This window comes from Mobula hypostoma, chromosome 3 (assembly GCF_963921235.1).
Source record: "Mobula hypostoma chromosome 3, sMobHyp1.1, whole genome shotgun sequence".
NCBI classification, from domain to species: domain Eukaryota; kingdom Metazoa; phylum Chordata; class Chondrichthyes; order Myliobatiformes; family Myliobatidae; genus Mobula; species Mobula hypostoma.
The window spans coordinates 81,470,900-81,494,204 of record NC_086099.1 but is presented as its reverse complement, the minus strand read 5'-3'; the positions used below and the strand labels follow the sequence as shown (position 1 = coordinate 81,494,204).

Sequence of the window (23,305 nt, the reverse complement as noted above, 5' to 3'; positions counted from 1 at the left end):
AAATTGAGTACTATTACGATTATTAGTAGAGCACTACATCCTTAAGCTTCTCATCAATACCAAAGTTACTTCTTGGGCACACATCAAATTCATTTGGTTAACAATTTCAAAACTTGATTCCAAATGTAAGAAAAATTAAGCTTCCATTAATTGTTTGTTCAAAAGGAGCAGAGAATATGTCTCATTTATTACTCTATACTTAACTACAGTTACCTTCCAATTTATATTGGTTTAGCAACTTTTATAACAAGCAATATAAACAGTTTACAAAACCATCCCTGTCACATCCTCAAGAATATTTAAAAAAAACTAAACTTTGATAACAGTTGTGCACTGAATTTTGTTTCTCTCTGGTAGTAATTATTTCTATAAATAGATTTACTCCCAGGCCTATAAAACTAAAATATCTCAATCAATCATGTTTTAGTTCATTCTTTTACACAACATTTCCAACAGTGCATGTTCTATGCTGTAATTCTGTAACCGGTAATTATTTTTTTAATAAATATGCATTTCCTTGCATCAGTTTATCGCTTCCACACTATTAAATTCCCATGAATTCTAAATAAAGAATGGTGACTGTCTGACTACAGGACATCTGTGTAAATGACGTCGTTAATGAACATTTAATGAGTCTTCGAAAATTAATCTAATTGCGCCATTTTATCTTAATAGGATCCCTCCACAAGTCAAACTGAATTGATCTACTTTAAATAGGACAAAGAAGATTTTTTATTAAGGACAAATACTTTCCTGAATACTAATTAAACTAAAATGCAAAACCAACAAAAAGTCTCCAACTGTTCAATAAAAAGGAACAAGCAAGCAAAACAGTAAGAGGAAAAGTAGTACAAAGACAGCCAAATTTCCTTAGATTTATTTTACAGAAGTACATCTCTTACTATCTGCTGTCAGTTGTATGTTAGGACATATGTTCTATGCTACTCCTTAATCGCCATTCAGGATTGCCAAATCCAGTGTCTAATGCAAAATAAAAGACTTCCAGAGTTAACTTATCAATTGAATTATGCTGAAGGATTTGCACAGTTGTTTAATTATACAGATATTGTAAGTGTGCATTCAAAGAACAGATTTTAAAACGTTGATGTAAACAGGAACCTGTCGAAATCTTTCCTGCTAGCTAGTGATGCAAGAAGATCATCTGAATGAAAATCAAGTAATGTCTTCAGCTAACTGAAATCATAAGCTGCTTAAGTGCAATTTCCAGCTCATCTAATGCTGAAAAGTCACTTATAATGTAGGATATTTTCAGGCTAGCAGGAGTTCTAGCTTCTTCAGTTATTATGAGTTTACTTAAATATGGCCCTTGGTTTTCTTTGCCTGAGTTCTTGAATGAGAGGGAAAGTGGTAAATTATAAATACTACCTTTTTCATTAGTGGAGCCTATATAAGGAATAGGCAGCTTGTCCCTCTCTACACCTCACGAAATTAAGGTTATATAATGCACAGAATAAATGGCTTTCCCTGTAGAACATTTTCTTCTTCATGAGGACCATAAATGGCAAATGCATTTTCCTCTCATCCTGTACTGAGCTCAATTTTTGTACATTTGACTCTTGTTAAACTTTTGAAAATATGAAACTGCAAACTCGAAAACTCAACAACCTATTAAAAAATAATCAGTTATTCAACAAGAATGTAGAAATAATGATAAAGTGAAAACAAACTTTCCTCATTTATCATTGACGTAGATTTATTGTTTAAATGAGTTCAGGATGTATTGTGAAAGAATACGGATTACCCTGCTGTGTGGAGTAATTCGTTGGCTTCTCATTTGCGCAGTCACAAGGTACTTGGACTTTATTCCAAGCTCTTTTGTATCTCTGACAAACCAAAGTGGCCCAACTTGTTCATGTGCTGGAATTTATTGTGCTGTTTTTAGCACTCAGATTTGTAACTAGCCAGCATCGGTGCCCAGTTAAGAATACTGTATGAATGCAGTGGAGTGCTGTGACAGATGCCATAAATCAGCAAACTTTCCAGTGCATTAATCTTTTTAGCTGTAACTGTCATATTTTTATATTGTTGAATGAAAACTTATCTGCATCATACAAACCATTAAACATTCTATGTATTTTAAAGACCGATGAAACAGTTTACCACAAATACAGACTATGGAAATCTCTTTAAATTCCACCTGTTAGTTCTTCTCTTAAGACATTAACCACTTTATTATTTTTTATCTCCCTTTCCTTAGGGTTTTTCTCATCTTTTTTCAAAAACGTGTCCACACAACAGCTGAGTTACAGGACTAAAACATCTGTATTTGGACACTGAGAAAACAACCTTATCAGTTACATGTTGGAAAGTGATTTCAACAACACCAGTAGACTTTTAAATGGTCAGACACTTTTAAATAAGACAGAAATCAAAATTCAGTTGGTTATTAACCTGGGGGTATGATTGGGGGTCTGATCAGGACTACCAGAGGAAAACAGGATAACCACGGGCTGATTAAAGGCAAAACAACCACCAACATACTGTAATTCAGCATCTAATCTTGCAACAATAGCAACCTTAGAAAGGATTACAAACCTTCAAGGAATTTACTACTTTACTCAAATTGTAATAACTATAAAACTTTTCCATCGCTCTTTTGCTAATTCTCTTCCCTTCCCCAGCATGAGGACATTATCTTCCTTTTTATGAGTGTCTTGGTTCAGTAAGTCTCAGTAACACATCCAAGTAGCTGCAGTACAGGGGGCGACAGCAGGACAGTCAACAGCATGTATGACGGGGTCCTAAATTACCCCTATGAACTGTGCTTTTAAAAAGAGAGAGAGTTATTTAACACCGACATCTTGTTTTTAAGAGAGGGGGAAGAGGGGGGAGAGGGGGGAGAGGGGGGAGAGGGGAAGAGGGGAAGAGGGGAAGAGGGGAAGAGGGGAAGAGGGGAAGAGGGGAAGAGGGGAAGAGGGGAAGAGGGGAAGAGGGGAAGAGGGGAAGAGGGGAAGAGGGGAAGAGGGGAAGAGGGGAAGAGGGGAAGAGGGGAAGAGGGGAAGAGGGGAAGAGGGGAAGAGGGGAAGAGGGGAAGAGGGGAAGAGGGGAAGAGGGGAAGAGGGGAAGAGGGGAAGAGGGGAAGAGGGGAAGAGGGGAAGAGGGGAAGAGGGGAAGAGGGGAAGAGGGGAAGAGGGGAAGAGGGGAAGAGGGGAAGAGGGGAAGAGGGGAAGAGGGGAAGAGGGGAAGAGGGGAAGAGGGGAAGAGGGGAAGAGGGGAAGAGGGGAAGAGGGGAAGAGGGGAAGAGGGGAAGAGGGGAAGAGGGGAAGAGGGGAAGAGGGGAAGAGGGGAAGAGGGGAAGAGGGGAAGAGGGGAAGAGAAGGGGAAGAGGGGAAGAGGGGAAGAGGGGAAGAGGGGAAGAGGGGAAGAGGGGAAGAGGGGAAGAGGGGAAGAGGGGAAGAGGGGAAGAGGGGAAGAGGGGAAGAGGGGAAGAGGGGAAGAGGGGAAGAGGGGAAGAGGGGAAGAGGAGGAGGAGAGAGAGGAGAGAGAGGAGAGAGATAGATACACACACACACACACACACGGCTGCTTTGAGATGGTGTTATGAACCCCTAAGGTTCATATTTCCTGTGGACTGTCACCTTCAGGCACGAGGAATAATTGAGATTAACTTTTGGATTTCTGCTGAGTTCGGAGAGAGAGGGCACCGAGCAGCTCCTAAGTCGCTATGGCGGCGTTATTTGATGGACAGTCTAAGTTATGGTTTCTCTGGAGCGTGTTTATACTTCCCAAGGACATGACCTGCTACTGCATTCTCACACAGACCAAGAAGAGAGGAGTTATTTGAATGACAGTTGGTACTCAGTACGGTGAGATAAATAGGAGGTCAGATGATAGACCTGCAACACATGTTTTTGGACACTGAATGAGCTTTGTTGTGTTCACAGAAAAAGTGGGTTTTTGGAGGATCGATCAGGCGGATCGATCAGTGGCTCTTGCAGTGAGAAAAGGGAGTGACCGGTGGGGAGTTGTCCATGCGTAAAACCCTTGCCTGGGTTGATGATTCCACCACAGAAGAACGGTCCCCTTTATTGAAGTCACAGTCGGTGACTTTTAAAGGATTTCGGAGGACAACGGGAAGATCGACGGCATCAGCTCATCTGAAGACTCAAATCTCTCCCTCTCTCTCTCTCCACCACTACTCAACTCAATACCACGGACTGGACTGAACTTTACTCATTATTGTAAGACTATCTATTTACCCCTAGACTTGAAGAAGCTTGGTTTTTCTATATATTCCACACTTACTTATATATAATCACTGCTAACCTGTTTGATTTATCTGCATTTATATTACTGTATTACGTAGTTGCTAATAAATATCATTAGTTAATAGCAATACCGGACTCCAAAGTGTTTTCTATTTCTGCTGGTTCTTTAACCTGTCGTGGGTTACACGACACATGATAAATGTGGACTGCAGTTAAGCCTCACTCAAAACCCTACAGTTATCAGCAGAAGTTATTGAAAAGCTAATTGTGGTTCTCCTTCCAGTCCAATGAAGATTGGCCAATAGGAAAAGATTTCATACCTAATCCAAGTCAACAATACTTCCATAAAATTTTGCCTTTTGCTTTTCAATTGAAAAGATACAATTATTTATTAGCTAAGCATTTTGCCTATTGATTTTATAGAAATATAGAAAAACCTACAGCACAATACAGGCCCTTTGGCCCACAAAGCTGTGCCGAGCATGTCCTTACTGAGAAATTACCTAGGGTTACCCATAGCCCTCTATTTTTCTGAGCTCCATATAACTGTCCAGGAGTCCCTTAAGAGACTCCACCACCGTCGCCAGCAGCCCATTCCACGCACTCACCACTCTCTGCATATAAAACTTACCCCTGATATCTCCTCTGTACCTGCTTCCAAGCACCTTAAAACTATGCTTTCTCATGCTAGCCATTTCAGCCCTGGGAAAAAGCCTCTGACTATCCACACGATCAATGCCTTTCATCATCTTATACACCTCTGTCAGGTCACCTCTCATCCTCCATCACTCTAAGGAAAAAAGGCTGAGTTCCATCAACCTATTCTCATAAGGCATGCTCCCCAATCCAGGCAACATCCTCGTAAATTTCTTCTGCATCCTTTCTATGGTTTCCACATCCTTCCTATAGTGAGGTGACCAGAACTGAGCTCAATACTCCAAGTGGGGTCTGACCAAGGTCCTATATAGCTGCAACATTACCTCTCGGCTCCTAAACTCAATCCCATGATTGATGAAGGCCAATGCACCGTATGCTTTCTTAACCACAGAGTCAACCTGCACAGCAGCTTTGAGTGTCCTATGGACTTGGACCCCAAGATTCCTCTGATCCTCCACACTGTCTTACCATTGATACTATTGTAGCCCCCCTGGCCACCCTCAGGGTTGCTCGGTTCGCTGTCGTCTAGGGAAACAGCCCTCGGCCCCGCCAAACTGGGTAATTAGTTTGTGTGGATGCGGGGTGATGTACCCCACCCCGCCAAATGACAGACAATTCAACAGATACGATTAAATGATTTACAGTTTATAGATATTACTGGAACTATATAATTAATAGAGAATAAAATATAAAAGGAAAATAAAAGGCGCCACACTTATCAAATCAAAGTTCAATCTCTTCGTGCACAAAACAGTTGGAGTTCTAAAACCTTTCTCTTCACCCTGCAACCCCTCAGACCACCTCAACCGGCTGCCTGGGACCAACAATGGTGATCGACCAGACGCTCCACACGAGTCCGTCTCCGTCTCCTTGCGGAATGCCCTCCTTGGGGGTCCGACCCCGTTAGCGGACATCACAGCACCTGGTCCATCCTCTGTCTCGCTCTCCCGCCTTCTCCCTCAAAACCCCGCTCATACAAATCTTCCAGATACATCAAAGTCATAACAACTATCCCAATTGGTTCGTAATATCCTCTTATCACCCCTTAACCCACAACAAGCTGCAAGCGCAAAGCTTCTCAGCGTTTAACATAACAAAGAAGCATTCCCGATTATAACATAACAAAGAAGCCATTTTAAATTTAATATACAAAAAAAAGAAAGACCCCATACACTATATTCTGTCATCATGTTTGATCTACCAAAATGAACCACCTCACACTTATCTGGCAACTCCATCTGCCACTTCTCAGTCCATTTTTTGCATCCTATCAATGTCCTGCTGTAACTTCTGACAGCCCTCCACACTATCCACAACATCTCCAACCTTTGTGTCATCAGCAAATTTATTTCTTCATTCAGGTCATTTATGAAAATCACAAAGAGTAGGGGTCTCAGAACAGATCCCTGAGGCATACCACTGGTGACCAGCCTCCATGCAGAATATGAGCTGTCTACAACCACTCTTTGCCTTCTGTGGGCAAGCCAGTTCTGGATCCACAAAGCAATTTCCCCTTGGATCCCATGCCTCTTTACTTTCTCAATAAGTGTTGCATGGGGTACCTTGTCAAATGCCTTGCTGAAATCCATATACACTATATCTACTGCTCTACCGTCATCAATGTGTTTAGTCACATCCTCAAAAAATTCAATCAGGCTCATAAGGCATGACCTGCCTTTCACAAAGCCATGCTGACTATTCGTAATCAAATTATGCCTCTCCAAATGTTTATAAATCTTGCCTCTCAGGATCTTCTCCATCAACTTACCAACCACTGAAGTAATACTCACTGGTCTATAATTTCCTGGGCTATCGCTATTCCCTTTCTTGAATAATGGAACAACATCCACAACCCCCCAATCCTCCGGAACCTCTCCTGTCCCCATTGATGATGCAAAGATCATCACTAAAGGCTAAGCAATCTCCTCCCTCGCCTCCCACAGTAGCCTGGGGTACATCTCGTCCAGTTCCAGAGACTTATCCAACTTGATGCTTTCCAAAAACTCCAGCACATCCTCTTTAATATCTACAAGCTCAAACTTTTCAGTCCACTGTAAGTCATCCCCACATTCGCCATGATCATTTTTCATAGTGAATACTGAAGCAAATTACTCATTAAGCACCTCTGCTATCTCCTCCGGTTCCATACACACTTTTCCATTGTCACACTTGATTGGTCCTATTCTCTCACATTTTATCCTCTTGCTTTTCACAAACTTGTAGAATGCCTTGAGGTTTTCCTTAACCCTGTCCACCAAGGCCTTCTTTTGGCCCCTTCTGGCTCTCCTAGTTTCTTTCTTGAGCTCCTTCCTGCTAGCCTTATAATCTACTAGTTCTTTATCATTACCTAGCTTTTTGAACCTTTCGTAAGCTCTTCTTTTCTTCTTGACTAGATTTACAACAGCCTTTGTACACCACAGTTCCTATACCCTACCATCCTTTCCCTGTCTTATTGGAACGTACCTATGCAGAGCTCCACGCAAATATCCCCTGAACATTTGTTACATTTCTTCCGTACGTTTCCCTGTATGTGATATATATATATATATATAAAAATGCAGGGAAATGTATGGAAGAAATGTAGCAAATGTTGGATGCCTAAGACAGTTGCACAATACTATAGTCATTTTATGTATTGTACTGGACTGCTGCCACAAACAGAAAACAATTTTCATGATGCATGAGTGATGATAAACCTGATTGTGATATAGGTCTTTATTGCGGACTGAGAAAGGGTAAGGGGGCAGGGAGAGTGGGCTCATGGTTGAGAAAAGGGGAAGGGGCAAAGAGTAGGAAGCACCAGACAGACATTCTGTAATGATCAATAAACCAACTGTTTGGAATCTACTGATCTTGCTGGTAACTCAAGGCTGTGTCTACACCCGCGCCAACCCCTCTGCTGCCACTTTGTCTCTGCTCTTCCCATGCCACATTCCTCCTGCAGCACTCCAACCTCACCGTTCCCAACATCCTTTGCTCCCGCCAGATTTACAAACTTGCTCTCTGCTCCAAGTTGACAAATACAATATGTGCAGAAGACTTAGACACCCTAGAGATAAATATAAAGAAATAATGGTGAGGGGGGGAAGAGGGGAGGGGGGGGAGAGGAGAGAGGAGGGGGGGAGAGGAGAGAGGGGGGAGAGGAGAGAGGGGGGGAGAGGAGAGGGTGGGTAGAGGAGCGAGACTGACTTTTGCACAATACTGTAATTACAGAATATAACTAAATATTCCGCTCACAGATTTCCTACAAAAGTAAACAAATACAACCACAGATTCGTAAAAAAAAATTATGGAATAACTGATCTAACAGTTGAAAACCTATGAATTTTACACAGAATTAGCTGTTCAAACTGAATTCTGATATAACGTGCAATAATATTCTGGAAATAAATGTAACACTTGTACCTAGATGTTGTTTCTAAAAAGGGAAATGAATACACTTCATGATCTCACAAACATGAGGAATTCTGCAGATGCTGGAAATGCAAGCAACACACATCAAGGTTGCTGGTGAACACAGCAGGCCAGGCAGCATCTCTAGGAAAAGGTACAGTCGACGTTTCAGGCCAAGACCCTTCGTCAGGACTAACTGAAGGAAGAGCTAGTAAGAGATTTGAAAGTGGGAGGGGGAGGGGGAGATCCAAAATGATAGGAGAAGACAGGAGGGGGAGGGATGGACCCAAGAGCTGGACAGGTGATTAGCAAAAGGGATATGAGAGGATCATGGGTCAGGAGACCCAGGGAGAAGGAAAAGGGGGAGGGGGGAAAAAACCCAGAGGATGGGCAAGAGGTATAGTCAGAGGGAAAGAATATGTGTATATAAATAAATAAATAATGGCTGGGGTACGAGGGGGAGGTGGGGCATTAGCGCAAGTTAGAGAAGTCAATGTTCATGCCATCAGGTTGGAGGCTACCCAGACGGAATATAAGGTGTTGTTCCTCCAGTCTGAGTGTGGCTTAATCTTTACAGTAGAGGAGGCCGTGGATAGACATGTCAGAATGGGAATGGAATGTGGAACATTTTAATCTGAAACGTTGACTGTACCTCTTCCTAGAGATGCTGCCTGGCCTGCTGCATTCACCAGCAACTTTGATGTGTGTTGCCTAGCATTTTATGATCTAATTTCTATATATACAGCATTTCCATACAAACTTCCTAAGGATACAGTATTTGATAAGATTTCTACGGATGTACAGGGGGGAGCATTCTAACTGGTTGCATCACTGCTTGGTATGGAGGGCTACTGCACAGGATCAGAAAAAGCTGTGGAGGGTTGTAAGCTCCATTAAGGGCAGCAGCCTCCGCAGCAGCCAGGGCACCTTCAAAAAGCAATGCATCACAAGGCAGCGTCCATCACCCTGTACATGCCCTCTTCTCTTTGCTACCATGAAGGAGGTGGTAGAGGAGCCTGAAGCCACATACTCAGTGAGTTAGGAACAGCATCTTTCTGTCCACCACCAGTCTTGGGAACGCACAATGAGCCCATGAGCACTACTGCATGATTTTTGCTCTCTTTCTGCACTATTGATTTTTTTTAAAATAGTCAGTGGCCACTTTATAATGTACATTTGCTCATTAATAATGCAAATATCTAATCACCCAATCATGTGGCAGGAACTCAATGCATAAAAGCATGCAGACATGATCAGGAGGTTCAGTTGTTGTTCAGATAGCTCCCAGAATGGGGAAGAAATGTGATCTAGGTGACTTTGATCATGGAATGATTGTTGGTGTCAGGCTAGGCGGTTTGAGTATCTTAGAAACTTCTGATCTCTTGGGATTTTCACAGACAACAGTCTCTCGAGTTTACAGAGAATAGTGTAAAAAACAAAACGCATCCAGTGAGCGGCAGTTATTGTTATGGAGAAAGGGCAGACCAAAATGGCCAGACTGGTTCAAGCTGACAGGAAGGCAACAGTAACTCAAATAACTGTGTGTAACGGCAGTGGTGTGCAGAAGAGCCTCCCTGAAAGCACAACATGTCGAATCTTGAAATGGATGGGTTACAGCAGCAAAAGACAACGAACATACACTCAGTGCCCATTTTATTAGGTACAGGACGTACCTAATAAAATGCCACTGAGTGTATATTTTATGTATTATACAATTCTATTGCCACAAAACAACATATTTCATGGCATATGTCAATGATAAGAAACTTCATTCTGAAAAGTTGTCAGTTAGTAAAATCCAAATTAATAAGGTTTAAATCCCACTGGTGTTCTGTTAGTTTTGACCTTTCACTGCTGATGACCATTAAAATGAGACCGTGGGCAAGATATAATGTAGTTAAATTTTATTTAGCAGGCAACATAATAGCAATTTTCTCATCTTAAGTACAGGCTTCTCCCGCCATCCGAAGGTAGAGCGTTCCTATGAAACAGTTCTTAAGCCGAAATGTTGGAAAGCAAAGAAGCAATTACCATTTAATTATATGGGAAAATTTTGTGAGCCTTCGCAGACCCAAAAATAACCTACCAAATCATGCCAAATAACACATAAAACCTATAATAACACTAACATATAGTAAAAGCAGGAATGATATGATAAATACACAGCCTATATAAAGTAGAAATATTTCTCTACAACGATTGCCTGCACAGATCTCCGTAGCAAAAATCTCATGCAAGCGCTCTCGGCAGAAAATCTCACGCAAGTGCTGTTGGCATAAACGCGCTCTCCAGTAACCTTTAAACTATGAAGCTGCCAAATCTACCAAATAACACGTAAAAATACACAGCCTATATAAAGTAGAAATAATGTATGTACAGTGTAGTATCACTTACCGGAATTGAGAAGACATCGAGCACACTGATGATGCTATGCTAGACTGAGTCGCCGCAGACTGGGTGGTGCAGTGGCCCCCACCCTCCGGGCCAACGACTGATACATTGCCGTGAAGCACGGAGGGGTAGCTGGGAGGCACACAGCACATCTTTAAGGAAAAAGCCAAAATAAACATGCTAATTAATTAGGTACTGCCCGGCACGTAAATGTCGGCGCAGATCAGAGGCAATTGCTGATTGCATCGACACTGATCTGGGCCGACAATTACGTGCTAGGTGGCACCTAATTAATTAGCATGTTTAGTTCGACTTTTTTCTTAAAGATGTGCTGTGTGCGTCCCGGCTACCGTTGCATTTTCCGCGAATCGGTATCCGTCCGTGGCCTGGGGGTTGGAGTGGTGGAACACTGGAGTGTCATAATCAGGGCAGGCAGCTCATCTTCTCCTATGACTGCCCGCCTCGATGTCAAAGGTCGAAGTTCGTCGTCTGCTGTGGCTGATGTGGAAGGCTTGCTTGACTGCTGAGCCTCGTGCAGTTTTCTATCAACAATTCTTTAATAAGGACTCAAACCATCCTGCAAATATCTCCTAAACCGACGTACCCTTTCAAAATTAAACTCGTACTTTATCATTACTCATTCGATTTCGATTGTTATCCTTTTTTCTTCCAATTGCATCAGCTCTTCATCTGTCAGTTCTTGGTGATGGGATGCCAAAACCTCTTCAACATCATGTTCGTCAGCTTCCACAAGCCAAACTCACGTTGTCCTTACTTCGTTCACCACCATCAAAACCCTTAATTACGTCTAGTTTTACCGTAAGTGTAACATCCTTACGAGCTCTTTCAGGCTTTTCCGATACCATAGAACTCATCTTGCAAACGGCTGCTCACAGGCACGTGTTAAAGCAAAGCAGTTCCGAATCCGGGGGAGAGCGGCTGCTCGGGGCGCGCTCTGCCTTTTATCGCGCGCTGAATTTTTTTTCGTAACAGTGAAAACACCTTCTGAAAGCAAAAACAGGGTACTAATGTAGGGCTTTCGTAACAGTGAGGTTTCGTAAAGCGAACGTTTGAAAAGCGGGGGACACCTGTATAGAGGAACTATCCTCTGAATTCACGTAAGAAAATTAGATTAAAAATGCGCGAGTACAAGGTCCTTGCCATGCTTTTCTTCAAAAAGTACATGTATTTCTTAATTAAGGTATCTTTTCAAACCAATCACAACATCAATGATATGTTAGGTTCTGGTTATTGCTTTGCACATTCTTTTCAGGCTACTCTCATTTCAGGGGCATTGTTTTATAATCTAATCTTTGAAAATAGAAAACTAGTAAGTTAAATGATTGATGCATTGTGAATGATTGGAAACTGCGAAATATTTTGCATTTTTGTTTCAGTACACTGAAGTGGATGGCCCCGCGCTCTTCAACATTACATTCCATCTGTCACATTCTCACCAGCGGAGTTGGCATAAACCTTGAAGCAGGTAGAACTGACAGTTCCTTAGGAAGACTGGATTGAAGAGGCATTTGAATGCAAGAAAGCCAAAAACCAGAAGCTAGCAGAGCAATGCCAGAGACAGGGGTGGAGGGTATGATGTGAGCCTATAGATGTGGAGTGAAAAGATTTTGCTGGCTGCTGGCTGTGTAGAATCTACTTGGGCATTACGGGATGGGGGCTGCAAAGAAAAGAGCCATCAGGACCGTCACAGAGGGTGCTGAGCGAGCCTCCAGATGGCTATGGTCCAAAAGATGCGACCCGTGGACCAATGTTACTAAGACATAAGCCCAGTTAGGTTGCCAAGGCAAGAGTGTCTGATGTTGAAAGACCCGAGAAACCTGATGACCCCAGGTTACATCACTGATTACGTGTCCCTACCCATCCTAGGATCTAGCTCAACATTGGTTTCCTCTTTATGTCTCTTTGTATCTTCCTCTCCACTCAATCCCACCTAGATTGTATCATCAGTAAACTCAGGACTACATTTGTTCTTCCCAGTTACATCATTGTTATAGCTTTAAATTCATCCCGTAAAGATAAGAAAATGATTGAAAGGTTTCTCCTTTGCACCCTCTGGAAGATGATCTCCAAACCTCATTGCACTTTTGTCTCTGTCAGACTGTAGTTCATTGTTTTTTGCACAAAACATCACACAAAGAAGCGCAAATGTAAAACTATGCCTTAAAAGAGTAATTCTAAAAAGAAATACAATTCGTAGTAGTAAGTTCATTCCTATGCAGTACTAAAATAGCAAATTGGTAATTAGAGTTTAATGATTATGTTGGTATTGGGTCTGAAACACTATAAACTCACCTTTCTCTCTTTTAAGAGGCCCTTATATCCATTCACACCAAGCGACAGCAGGGTTATAAGAACATCCAACGAGGGTGAAGCTGAAGCTCGACCTAGAAATATCAAAAGGAAGTAATACTTGACACATAACTTAGCTAGTTCTAAATGTCATGCAAAAATATTCATCCCCAAAGCTTCGGTAGTGGTGTTAAGCTCTGCAGACCAGAGAGAGAAAAAAAACATTCTTCTCCTAATTCTTCTCAACTAATCTAAACCAGGTGCCAAAAGACAATATATCAGCATGAATGTCATCTACAGACTTCTCATTTGTGGAATGTGGAAGAATGGAACATGCCTGAGGTTGCATACACTTGCATCTGAAATCCCGGTAATGTCCAGGACCCAATTTCATATCTGGAGGCATTTCCTCGAATATTAATCTAGTCCCTCAGCCTTAATCACCTCTACTCCCTCAGCCTTATACCATTTATTTGATGGGTTGCCAAGGTGGATGGAAAAGATAAGTGGAGGTGACTTTTATCATTTAATATTAATATTTTAAATAACGTAGATGTGCTTTTAATATATTGTTTATAAATTTTTTTAAAAATCATGAAAATCTTTTTAAAATAAGAATCATTTCAGCTATTTCCAAATGTTTCATTTGGTCACAGCTGCAACACCATTGAGACATCAGGACAGCAAGTATAACTGCAGGATTAGTGCTGGGGCAGTGCATCTCGAGTACCACTAGGTTCATTATGTGACATTTCAGATATAACTTAATACACAGGAGTATAATTTCAGCAGGGCAGGGCTTCACCATTCTTCCCTGGAAACTAAAAAGAAACAATTACATGTTTCAAGCAACCTTTAAGTATTGGCACTGATTATTCATCAAACCCCACAGAAAAAGGGGTTCAGACACTTTACAAGAGGTCATTACATCACACAATCCATTTTGAAGTATAAGTTGTATTTTAAATGGTAGCATGGAAGTAACTCTTCATTTCTAAATATCATTCAAATAATGATAAAAATTTAAAAATATATTTAATTACTCTTAATATTGCTGTTCATTTCACTAATATTGACAACTGTAAAATAACAGTTTCCTCAAAGAACTCTAAACTCAATCTTACAAGTTCTGTATATATATATATTACATATTAATTCATATTCAAAATCCTAAATCAAATTGAGGTTAAAGAGCCTTAACCAGAATTTGCATCAAAGATTTTCTTCAGCCAAGCTGGACATAAATGAAAGTTGACCTTGCAGTAACTCTCATCATTATTATAACTGGAACACATTTTACTAACTCAAATATAATGAATTACCTGGATACATTTTGCTGATTTCTTGAATGAAGACATCATCAAAACCAGCAACTACAGCACCACCTACAGGAATCATGAAATTCTTGTCTAAACTCTGTACAAAGGCATCTATTCGACCAATGCGAGCTCCCTAATTAAAGGAGAAAATAAAGTTACTGCCAAAACAAAAGAAAATTACAATCGGACTACTATTTTAAATACAAGAAGTCTGAGCCTTCCAGATACATTTATTTAAAAAAATAACTGTGATTTCACATTTTTATTCAAATTCTGGGAATATTTAAACATGCAAATGACAAATTCAATGCACCAGAGAGAATAGCCAAGAGGATGTATTGACCCCAAAAATCTGAAGTAAATATACTGAGAATGGTGACTGTACCCAGTGTTAGCTTAGTTCTCAGGATGTCCTGCTTAGCACCTTTCCAAACCAGTCCAGTCAATGGGAAGGGTGAGAAGGGATAGTAGTGAGGGAGCATTAAAGTACCAATTCATAGCTCTTGATGAGAATGGAAATAAAAAGGGCTATAATTTTGATGATACATTTTATAAAATTCTGATTTGTTGCATTGCAGTTTTCATTAATATGAATAACATTGAGTGCAGGCAATTAAACACTTCTGATTTTAGGAAAACAGTGTCAAAAAAGCTCCCGGGTACGGTCTCTGGCAAAGATTGATGTACACTCCCCAGTACTGTCCCACTTATATTACAGGAGCACCTTCAAATGCAGCAAAATCTTTCACTTGCCACACACACACCACCAACCTAATCTGGGTCAATTTGAGTGTTGTGGAGCTCTTTTATATAATTGGAAAATGGCCCTGAAATCCCCAGATTCACCTCACATCTGGCCCCCTGAGGGAGCTTTACAATCCATTAGTCTAGGCTTGGTTCAAATCCAGGCCACAGACAATTGCCAACAAACCTTTTCCTCCAGCGGAGATCTACCAGGAGAAGGAGCAAGAATTGAAAAGCGGAAAATGGAAAATGCTTGGAAATACTCAGAAGGTTAGGCAGCGTCCATGGAAGGAAAAAAAAGTTAGCATTGTCAGGCAGGGACCCTTAATTAAAATAGTTCTTATAAAGTTCACTGGCTCAAAGAATTACATGGTTTATCTCTCCACAGATTCAGACTCTTCAGGTATCCACAGAATTTTCTGTTTTCATCAAAGCAACAGAAAATCTTGCTAGCATCACTGAATTTTGATAAGTAATTAAAATTATTTGCATAGCAGTTACTCCACACTGTATTGAAAGAAAACAGTATTGCTTGTTACCTTGATACTGCTGGAGTGAAAACTTCAAATATAAGCTTATTGGGGTTCCCTGTGCATTGTAATGCTAAAACTGACATTGTCTTTCTCTGTGCTGTTCCCTGTAGACACATTGCAAGTTCTCACGTTCTCATCATTTTGCCCAGCAAGTGTAACCTTTGCAGGCAGCTCTTAAAAAGGAGATAACAACATAAAAGAAACTCTCTTCCAGCTAGGTAGAGTACAGAGAGGCCTAGGCATCCTTGTGCATGAATCACAAAAAATTTGCAGGCTGATACAACAGGTAATTATGAGGCCCAACAGCCTATGGGCCTTTTTTGCCAGTCAATTGGAGTTTATATATAAAAGAGGTACTTTCGGTTCCTTAAGGTTGTTATATCTGGGGGGTGCTAATGGGGATAAGCTCCCACTACCTATTGAATACCTGAATGATGTGCACCTCAAATTGCCTGACAAACCAGTCCAGCTCCCGGCCTTCGCATGTGGCTTAGTTACTAAACACGGTGGAACCGTTTCTATTGACAGAAGGGGCAAAGGCAGACTACTGGCGCCTTAAAACCAGTCAACTTGGGCAGATGGGATTCATCAGGTGTGGTTGGCAGCTTATCTAGAAGGAAAACTCTGACCTCAAACCTCCACTGCCTTGCGGCTACCAACTCATGGGGAAGGTTCAGGGAGTGAACACTGAGGGAAAAATGCTGAGTTGGAATCGCTAAGGCCGTCCTACAATGAGTTCAATGATGACTGGCAACTTCTGCGATGCTGCTGATGCCAAACTGTATCAATCTCTGCTGCTCCTTTGGGTTCATCAGACGCCCTGTTGCTCTTTTATAGAAAGAGCAAAGGTAAGGTGAGTTGATATTGGACCACTGGAAAATGATGCTAGTGAGATAATAATGGGGGACAAAGAAAGGGCAGGTGAACTTAATGAGTACTTTGCATTTGTCTTCATTGTGGAAGACACTAGCAGTGTGCCAGAGGTCCATGAGTCTCAGGGGTGGGAATGAGTGCCATTGCTATTAGAAAGGAAGAAGTGCTAGGCAAACTCAAAGCTCTTAAGATGGATAAGTCACCTGGGCCAGATGGACTACATCTCAGAGTCCTGAGAGAGGTTCCTGAAGAGATAAGGGAGGCATTGGTCATGATCTTTCAAGAATCACTTGATTCTGGCATGATCCTGGAGGACTGGAAGATTGGAAATGTCGCTCCACTCTTTAAGAAGGGAGGAAGACAATAGAAAGGAAATTATATGCCAGTTAGCCCAACCTCAGTGGTTGGGAAAGTGTTGGAATCCATTATTAAGGATGAGGTTTCGAGGTACTTGGAGACTAATGATAAAATAAGTTAAATTCATCATGGTTTCTGTAAAGGGAAATCTTGCTTGACAAATCTGTTAGGGTTCTTTGAGAAAGTAACAAGCAGGATGGACAAAGGAGGCAGTGAATGTCATTTCTTTGGATTTTTAGAAGGCCTTGATAAGGTGCCACACGTGATGCTGCTTAACAAGATAAAATCCTATGACATTACAGGAAAGATACTGGCATGGATAGTGGAATGGCTGACAGGCAAAAGGCAGCGAGTGGGAATAAAGGGGACCTTTGCTGGTTGGCTGCCAGTGACTAGTGGACCTTTGCTGGTTGGTTGCCAGTGACTAGTGGTGCTCCTCAGGAGTCAGTACTGGGACCACTACCAGACATCCCACCTCTCCCAGAAGTTCCGGGAGTCTCCTGCATATCGATAGTGGTTCCCTGACGCCCAGAAATTATATACAATATCCCAGAAATAGATTTTTTTGAGCAGGAGAGGGAAAGGAAGAGCGAGCATCCTGATTGTTCTCTCTTCGTGCTAAGAATGGTCCGCAACCACTGGGCTGCGAGGAAACGATATGATTTGGTGATATGAAACAATATGAGTCAGCTGCACCATTCCCTGTCACGCACTGTTGAATTTTAACGCACGCAAGGTCATCAGTGACCAAAGATGTGCAAAGGAATGGGTCCATGACCCATTTGTGAATGTCCCCAGTGAATCTTCCATGTCAGCGCGGGAAAAAGATCAACTCCTCGAGCTTGCAAATGACAGCGGGCTGAAAAGTATGTTTGACATAACATCTCTGCCAGCATTCTGGATCAAAGTCAAGGCTGAATATCCTGAGATAGCCATGAAAGCACTGAAAACATTGCTTCCATTTCCAACATATCTCTGCAATTAATGCAACGAAAACTAAATTGCAGAATAGACTGGACATAAGGAACCCCCTTCGAGTATCGCTGTCTCCCATTACCCCTCGATAGGACTGTCTTGTTGCAGGAAAACAAGTCCAGGGCTCCCACTGATTCAGCGATATTGGTGTGTTGCAACGATTTTATATATTCATATGAGGAAAATACGCGCTGTGTTTAATATCCAAACGTTAATTAGGTGCCGCCCGGCATGTAAATGTCGGCCCAGATCAGAGGCGATTGTCGATTGCGTTGCCTCTGATCTGGGCCGGCATTTACGTGCTAGGCGGCACCTAATTGATTAGCTTGTTTATTTCGGCTTTTTTCTTAAAGATGTGCTGGGTGTGTTCCGCCTACCGCTGCATGCTTCGCGGCCTGGAGGTTTGGGACCACTGTTATAATTGACTTATCTCTACATTCATGCGAGGAAAATATGAGCTGTGTGTTTAGTATTAAATTCATCAGATAAACCCCTTTAGAAACAAAATGGAGTGTATTAGCCACTTACAAGTGACTTACAGTTGACTTATCACCCATATTCCGGTTGCGTTTAACACCCCCCACCCGCTGGGTTGGCCGGTCCGCAAGAATATTGTCAATATTAAACCAGTGCGCGGTGCAAAAAAAGGTTGGGGACCCCTGATTTAAACTAGCTGGTTAGCTGCCAAGGAGCTACGCTATTGATGTACTACGTGATGAGACCAAACTCCCTGTAGACTTGCTTAAAGTTGTAATAGAATAAACATGATGATATAAGTACATATTTTAGTGTCACATTTGCTGCATACACCCAACTTGGTTTACAGATTAGACAAAATCACTAAACAAAGTATTACATACACCCTTGGAGGTCGATGGGGCGGGGGGAGGGGGTATATGGGGTTGCGGGGGGCAGGGGTGCTACCTCCCTGAAATGAGTTTTTGCAGGGTGGGATGTCTGCGCTACTGTTCACATTTTTTGTCAATGATTTAGATAATGGAATTGATGGCTTTGTGACAAAGTCTGTGGATGATACGAAGATAGGTAGAGGGGTAGGTAGGGCTGAAGAAGCAATGCTATTGCAGCAGGACTTAGACAAATTGGAAGAATAGGCAAAAATATGGCAGATGGAATACAGTGTTGGGAAATGTATGATAATGCATTTTGGTAAAAGGAACAGTTGTGCAGGCTATTATCTAAATAGGGAGAAGATTCAAACATCAGAGGTGAAAAGAGACTTAGGAGTCCTCATGCAAGTCTCCTAGAAGGTTACTTTACCGTTTGAGTGTGTGGTAAATGCGATGTTGGCATTTATTTCAAGGGGAATAGAATATAAAAGCAAGAAGATAATGCTGAGTCTTTATGCGACTCTAGTCAGGCCACATTTAGAGTATTGTCAACAATTTTGGGCCCCATGTCTCAGAAAGGATGTGTTGTAATTGGAGACAGTCCAGAGGAGGTTCACGAGGATGATTCTGGGAATGAAGGGGTTAACATATGAACAGCTGATCTTGGATCCTACTCAACCCCATACACCTGGCTTTTCGCCATATCCTTTGATGCCCTGACCGATCAGGAAATGACCTTCTTCTGCCTTAAATATAGACACAGACTTGGCCTTACCACATTCCATGGCAGCACATTCCACAGATTTGCTACTCTCTGGCTATAAAAAATCCTCCTTACCTCCCTTCTAAAAGTTCACCCCTCAATTTTGAGGCTGTGCCCTCTAGTTCTGGATACCCCCACCATAGGAAACATCCTCTCCACATCCACCTTACCTAGTCCTTTCAACAGTCGGTAGGTTTACATAGAACATACAATAGTGCAGCACATTACAGGCCCTTCGGCCCACAATGTTGTGCCGACCCTCAAACCCTGCCTCCCAATATAACCCCCCACCTTAAATTCCTCCATATACCTGTCTAGTAGTCTCTTAAACTTCACTAGTTTATCTGCTTCCACCACTGACTCAGGCAGTGCATTCTACGCACCAACCACTCTCTGAGTAAAAAACCTTCCTCCAATATCCCCCTTGAACTTCCCACCCGTTACCTTAAAGCCATGTCCTCTTGTATTGAGCAGTGGTGCCCTGGGGAAGAGGCGCTGACTATCCACTCTATCTATTCCTCTTATTATCTTGTACAACTCTATCATGTCTCCTCTCATCCTCCTTCTCTCCAAAGCGTAAAGCCCCAGCTCCCTTAATCTCTGATCATAATGCATACTCTAAACCAGGAAGCATCCTGGTAAATCTCCTCTGTACCCTTTCCAATGCTTCCACATCCTTCCTATAGTGAGGCGACCAGAACTGGACACAGTTCTCCAAGTGTGGCCTAACCAGAGTTTTATAGAGCTGCATCATTACATCACGACTCTCAACCTCTATCCCTCGATTTATGAAAGCTAACACCCCATAAGCCTATCTACCTGTGAGGCAACTTTCAGGGATCTGTGGACATGTACCCCCAGATCCCTCTGCTCTTCCACACTACCAAGTATCCTGCCATTTACTTTGTACTCTGCCTTGGAGTTTGTCCTTCCAAAGTGTACCACCTCACACTTCTCCAGGTTGAACTCCATCTGCCACTTCTCAGCCCACTTCTGCATCCTATCAATGTCGCCCTGCAATCTTCGACAATCCTCTACTATCTGCAACACCACCAACCTTTGTGTCATCTGCAAACTTGCCAACCCACCCTTCTACCCCCACATCCAGGTCGTTAATAAAAATCACGAAAAGTAGAGGTCCCAGAACAGATCCTTGTGGGATACCACTAGTCACAATCCTCCAATCTGAATGTACTCCCTCCACCACGGCCCTCTGCCTTCTGCAGGCAAGCCAATTCTGAATCCACCTGGCCAAACTTCCCTTGATCCCATGCCTTCTGACTTTCTGAATAAGCCTACCGTGTGGAACCTTGTCAATGAGATTCCCCCTGCATTCTTCTAAATTCCAGGGAGCACAGGCCCAAGGCATACTATTTAGAGCTTTAGCCACTTTTTTTTTTAAGTAAGACTACACAATCATTGGAAGATTAAGGTGCAATGTGGCCTGCCCCTGCTCCCATGTTCTTGTGTCCTTGAGAACGTTACTACTGAATGAATGGATGTTTCAATGCTGACAGGGAAGGTGGGATGAATTTCTGAGTGCATCAGTAACATCCAGACAGGCTGCTGAAGTACAATGAAGACACATGAGAGACTGTAGATGCTGGAAACCTGGAGCAACATACACACAATGCTGGAGGAACTCAGCAGGTCAGGCAGCTTCAATAGGGGGAATTGGCAGCTGATGTTTCAGGCTGAGACCCTTCATCAGACTGAAAGAAAGAGGGTAGAAGCCAGAATGAAAGCGTGGGGGGGGGGGGAGAGTGGGAGTGGGAGGTGAAGGAGCATAAGCTGGTGAATCCAGGTGAGACGGGAGAAGAGTGGAAAGTGGGAGGAAGGAAAAATAGGATTGATTTGAGAAGCTGGGAGCTGACAGGTAGAAGAGGCAAAGAGCTGAAAAATAAGGAATCTGATCAGAGAGGACAGTGGACCATAGAATAAAGGAGAAGTGGGAAACCAGAAGGAGGGAAGTGTGAGTTATGGACAGGTTATGAAATTGGGGGTGGAAAAAGATAAAGGGTAAAAGAACAAGACGGATAATGGAAAACAAAGAGGAGCAGAAATAAAAGGAAGTGGTCAACTTTTGATTTAATATGGCGCTGCTGAGGGTGAGTGTCAACTTACTGGCAGTTAACGAAACAAGAAAGACAACTAAATAGCTCATTAATTACATTTTTTTCTGTAAACAACTTCTGGCCAGTGATCACTGCAAACAATGCAGTGGCAAGCAAAGGTGAAGCTGAGTCGAGGGTTTAAGTGTGTGGATGCAAGGCGAAGTCAAAGTCAGGCCGAGGCATGTTCATGACGAAGTTGGAATGAGGTCAAGGCATATTCTGAGCCTGTCCGCCTAAACTGAGAGCGAGGTTTGATTGATACAAGTGCCGAACTTTAACCTGACGGCAGGATCCAGGCCCAGAGTGTATTGATGTGACAGTGCCTGGGTCTTAGAGTGAGGAACGACCCGCTGTTTGGACAATTTAATTGCCAGGGCAGATGGAGTGAAAAGGCAATGATGTCAAGACTAGAGGAGATGTTCAGGCCGGTTCTGCCCGCTGTTCCGTGATGTTACTCTGCTCTTCGCTGCACCGAGGCTGAGGCAACGGGCCTGCTCCAGGCTTCATGTCTGCGGGCTCCGCAACATTTACTCTGCTATGTACTGAACTGAGGCTGAAGCCTTGTGGGCCTGTTCTAGCTGCCCCGGACTTCAGGTCTGTGGGTTGTGTGATGTTTACTCTGCTATGTACTGAACTGAAGCTGAGTCTGTGGGCTTGCTCTGGGCTTTGTGTCTGTGGGCTCCACGACACGTACTCTGCAATGTACTGAACTTTGGCTGAGCCTGCTCCAGGTTTCGTGTCTGAATACTCATCTTAATTATAAGTGCTATTTGCTTAATTTTATTGTTCACACAATTTGGTTTTTTTCACTCTGCAAATTGGGTGCTTGTCAGTCTTTATTTTTAATGGGATCTTTTGGGTTTCTTGTTTTGTGGCTCCCTGTGAGGAAAAGAATCTCAAGGTTGTATAATGTATACATACTTTGACAATAGATGTACTTCGATCATAGTTAAAGAACTCGATGTCAATGCCATCAGGTTGGAGACAGCCAAGATGGAATATAAGGTGTTGCTGCTTCAATCTGTGCCTAGCCTGAACTTAACAGTAGAGGGGGCCATAGACAGACTGTCAGTGTGGAAACGGGAAGTGGGAGTAAAATAGCTTGCCACCAGGGGATCTCAACTGTTGGCTCTCTAAATAGCACAGATTTATGGAAAAAGAGCTAATAAAATTAGAGATTCTACAGATGCTGGAAATCCAGAGCAACACACATAAAATGCTAGAGGAACTCAGCAGGTCAAGCTATGGAACTGAATAAACAGTCGATGTTTTGGGCTGAGCGCCTTCTTCAGGACTGGAAAAGAAGGGGAAAGATGCCAGAATAAAATGATGGGGGAATGGAAGGAGGACTAGCCAGGTGATAGGTGAAGTCAGTTGGGTGGGAAAGGTAAAGGACTGGAGAGGAAGGAATCTGATAGGAGAGGAGAGTGGACCATGTGAGAAAGGGAAGAAGGAGAGGCAGCAGGGGGAGGTTATAGGCAGTTAATGAGAAATGGTAAGAGGCCAGAATAGGGAATATAAAAGGGAATGAGAGGGGAAAATTGTTACCGGAAGGCAAAATTGATGTTCATGCCATCAGATTGGAGGCTACCTAGGTGGAATGTGATGTGCTGCTCCTCCAGAGAATGGCCTCATCGTGACAACAGAGGAATAAAGGAGGCCATGGACTGACATCTCGGAACATGAATGAGAATAGGAACTAAAATGGTTGGCCACCAGGAAATTCTGCTTTTGGGGATGGAGCTGAGGTGCTCGAGAAAGCAGTCCCCCAATTTACACAGGTTCCACCAATGTAGTGG

The 23,305-nt window shown here is 42.6% G+C and overlaps 1 protein-coding gene across 5 annotated transcripts in view; it reads right to left on the bottom strand.

Annotated features, from left to right (window-relative positions):
* sepsecs (Sep (O-phosphoserine) tRNA:Sec (selenocysteine) tRNA synthase) overlaps positions 1-23,305 on the bottom strand; it is a 95,027-nt gene that overhangs the window by 13,309 nt on the left and 58,413 nt on the right. For all 5 annotated transcript variants that reach the window (XM_063043355.1, XM_063043351.1, XM_063043352.1 and 2 more), the window contains exons 8-9: positions 14,303-14,432; positions 12,984-13,075 (exon numbers count right to left, since the gene is read on the bottom strand). In XM_063043355.1, coding sequence (XP_062899425.1) covers positions 12,984-13,075; positions 14,303-14,432 — 222 coding nt within the window. The remainder of the gene's footprint in view (positions 1-12,983; positions 13,076-14,302; positions 14,433-23,305) is intronic.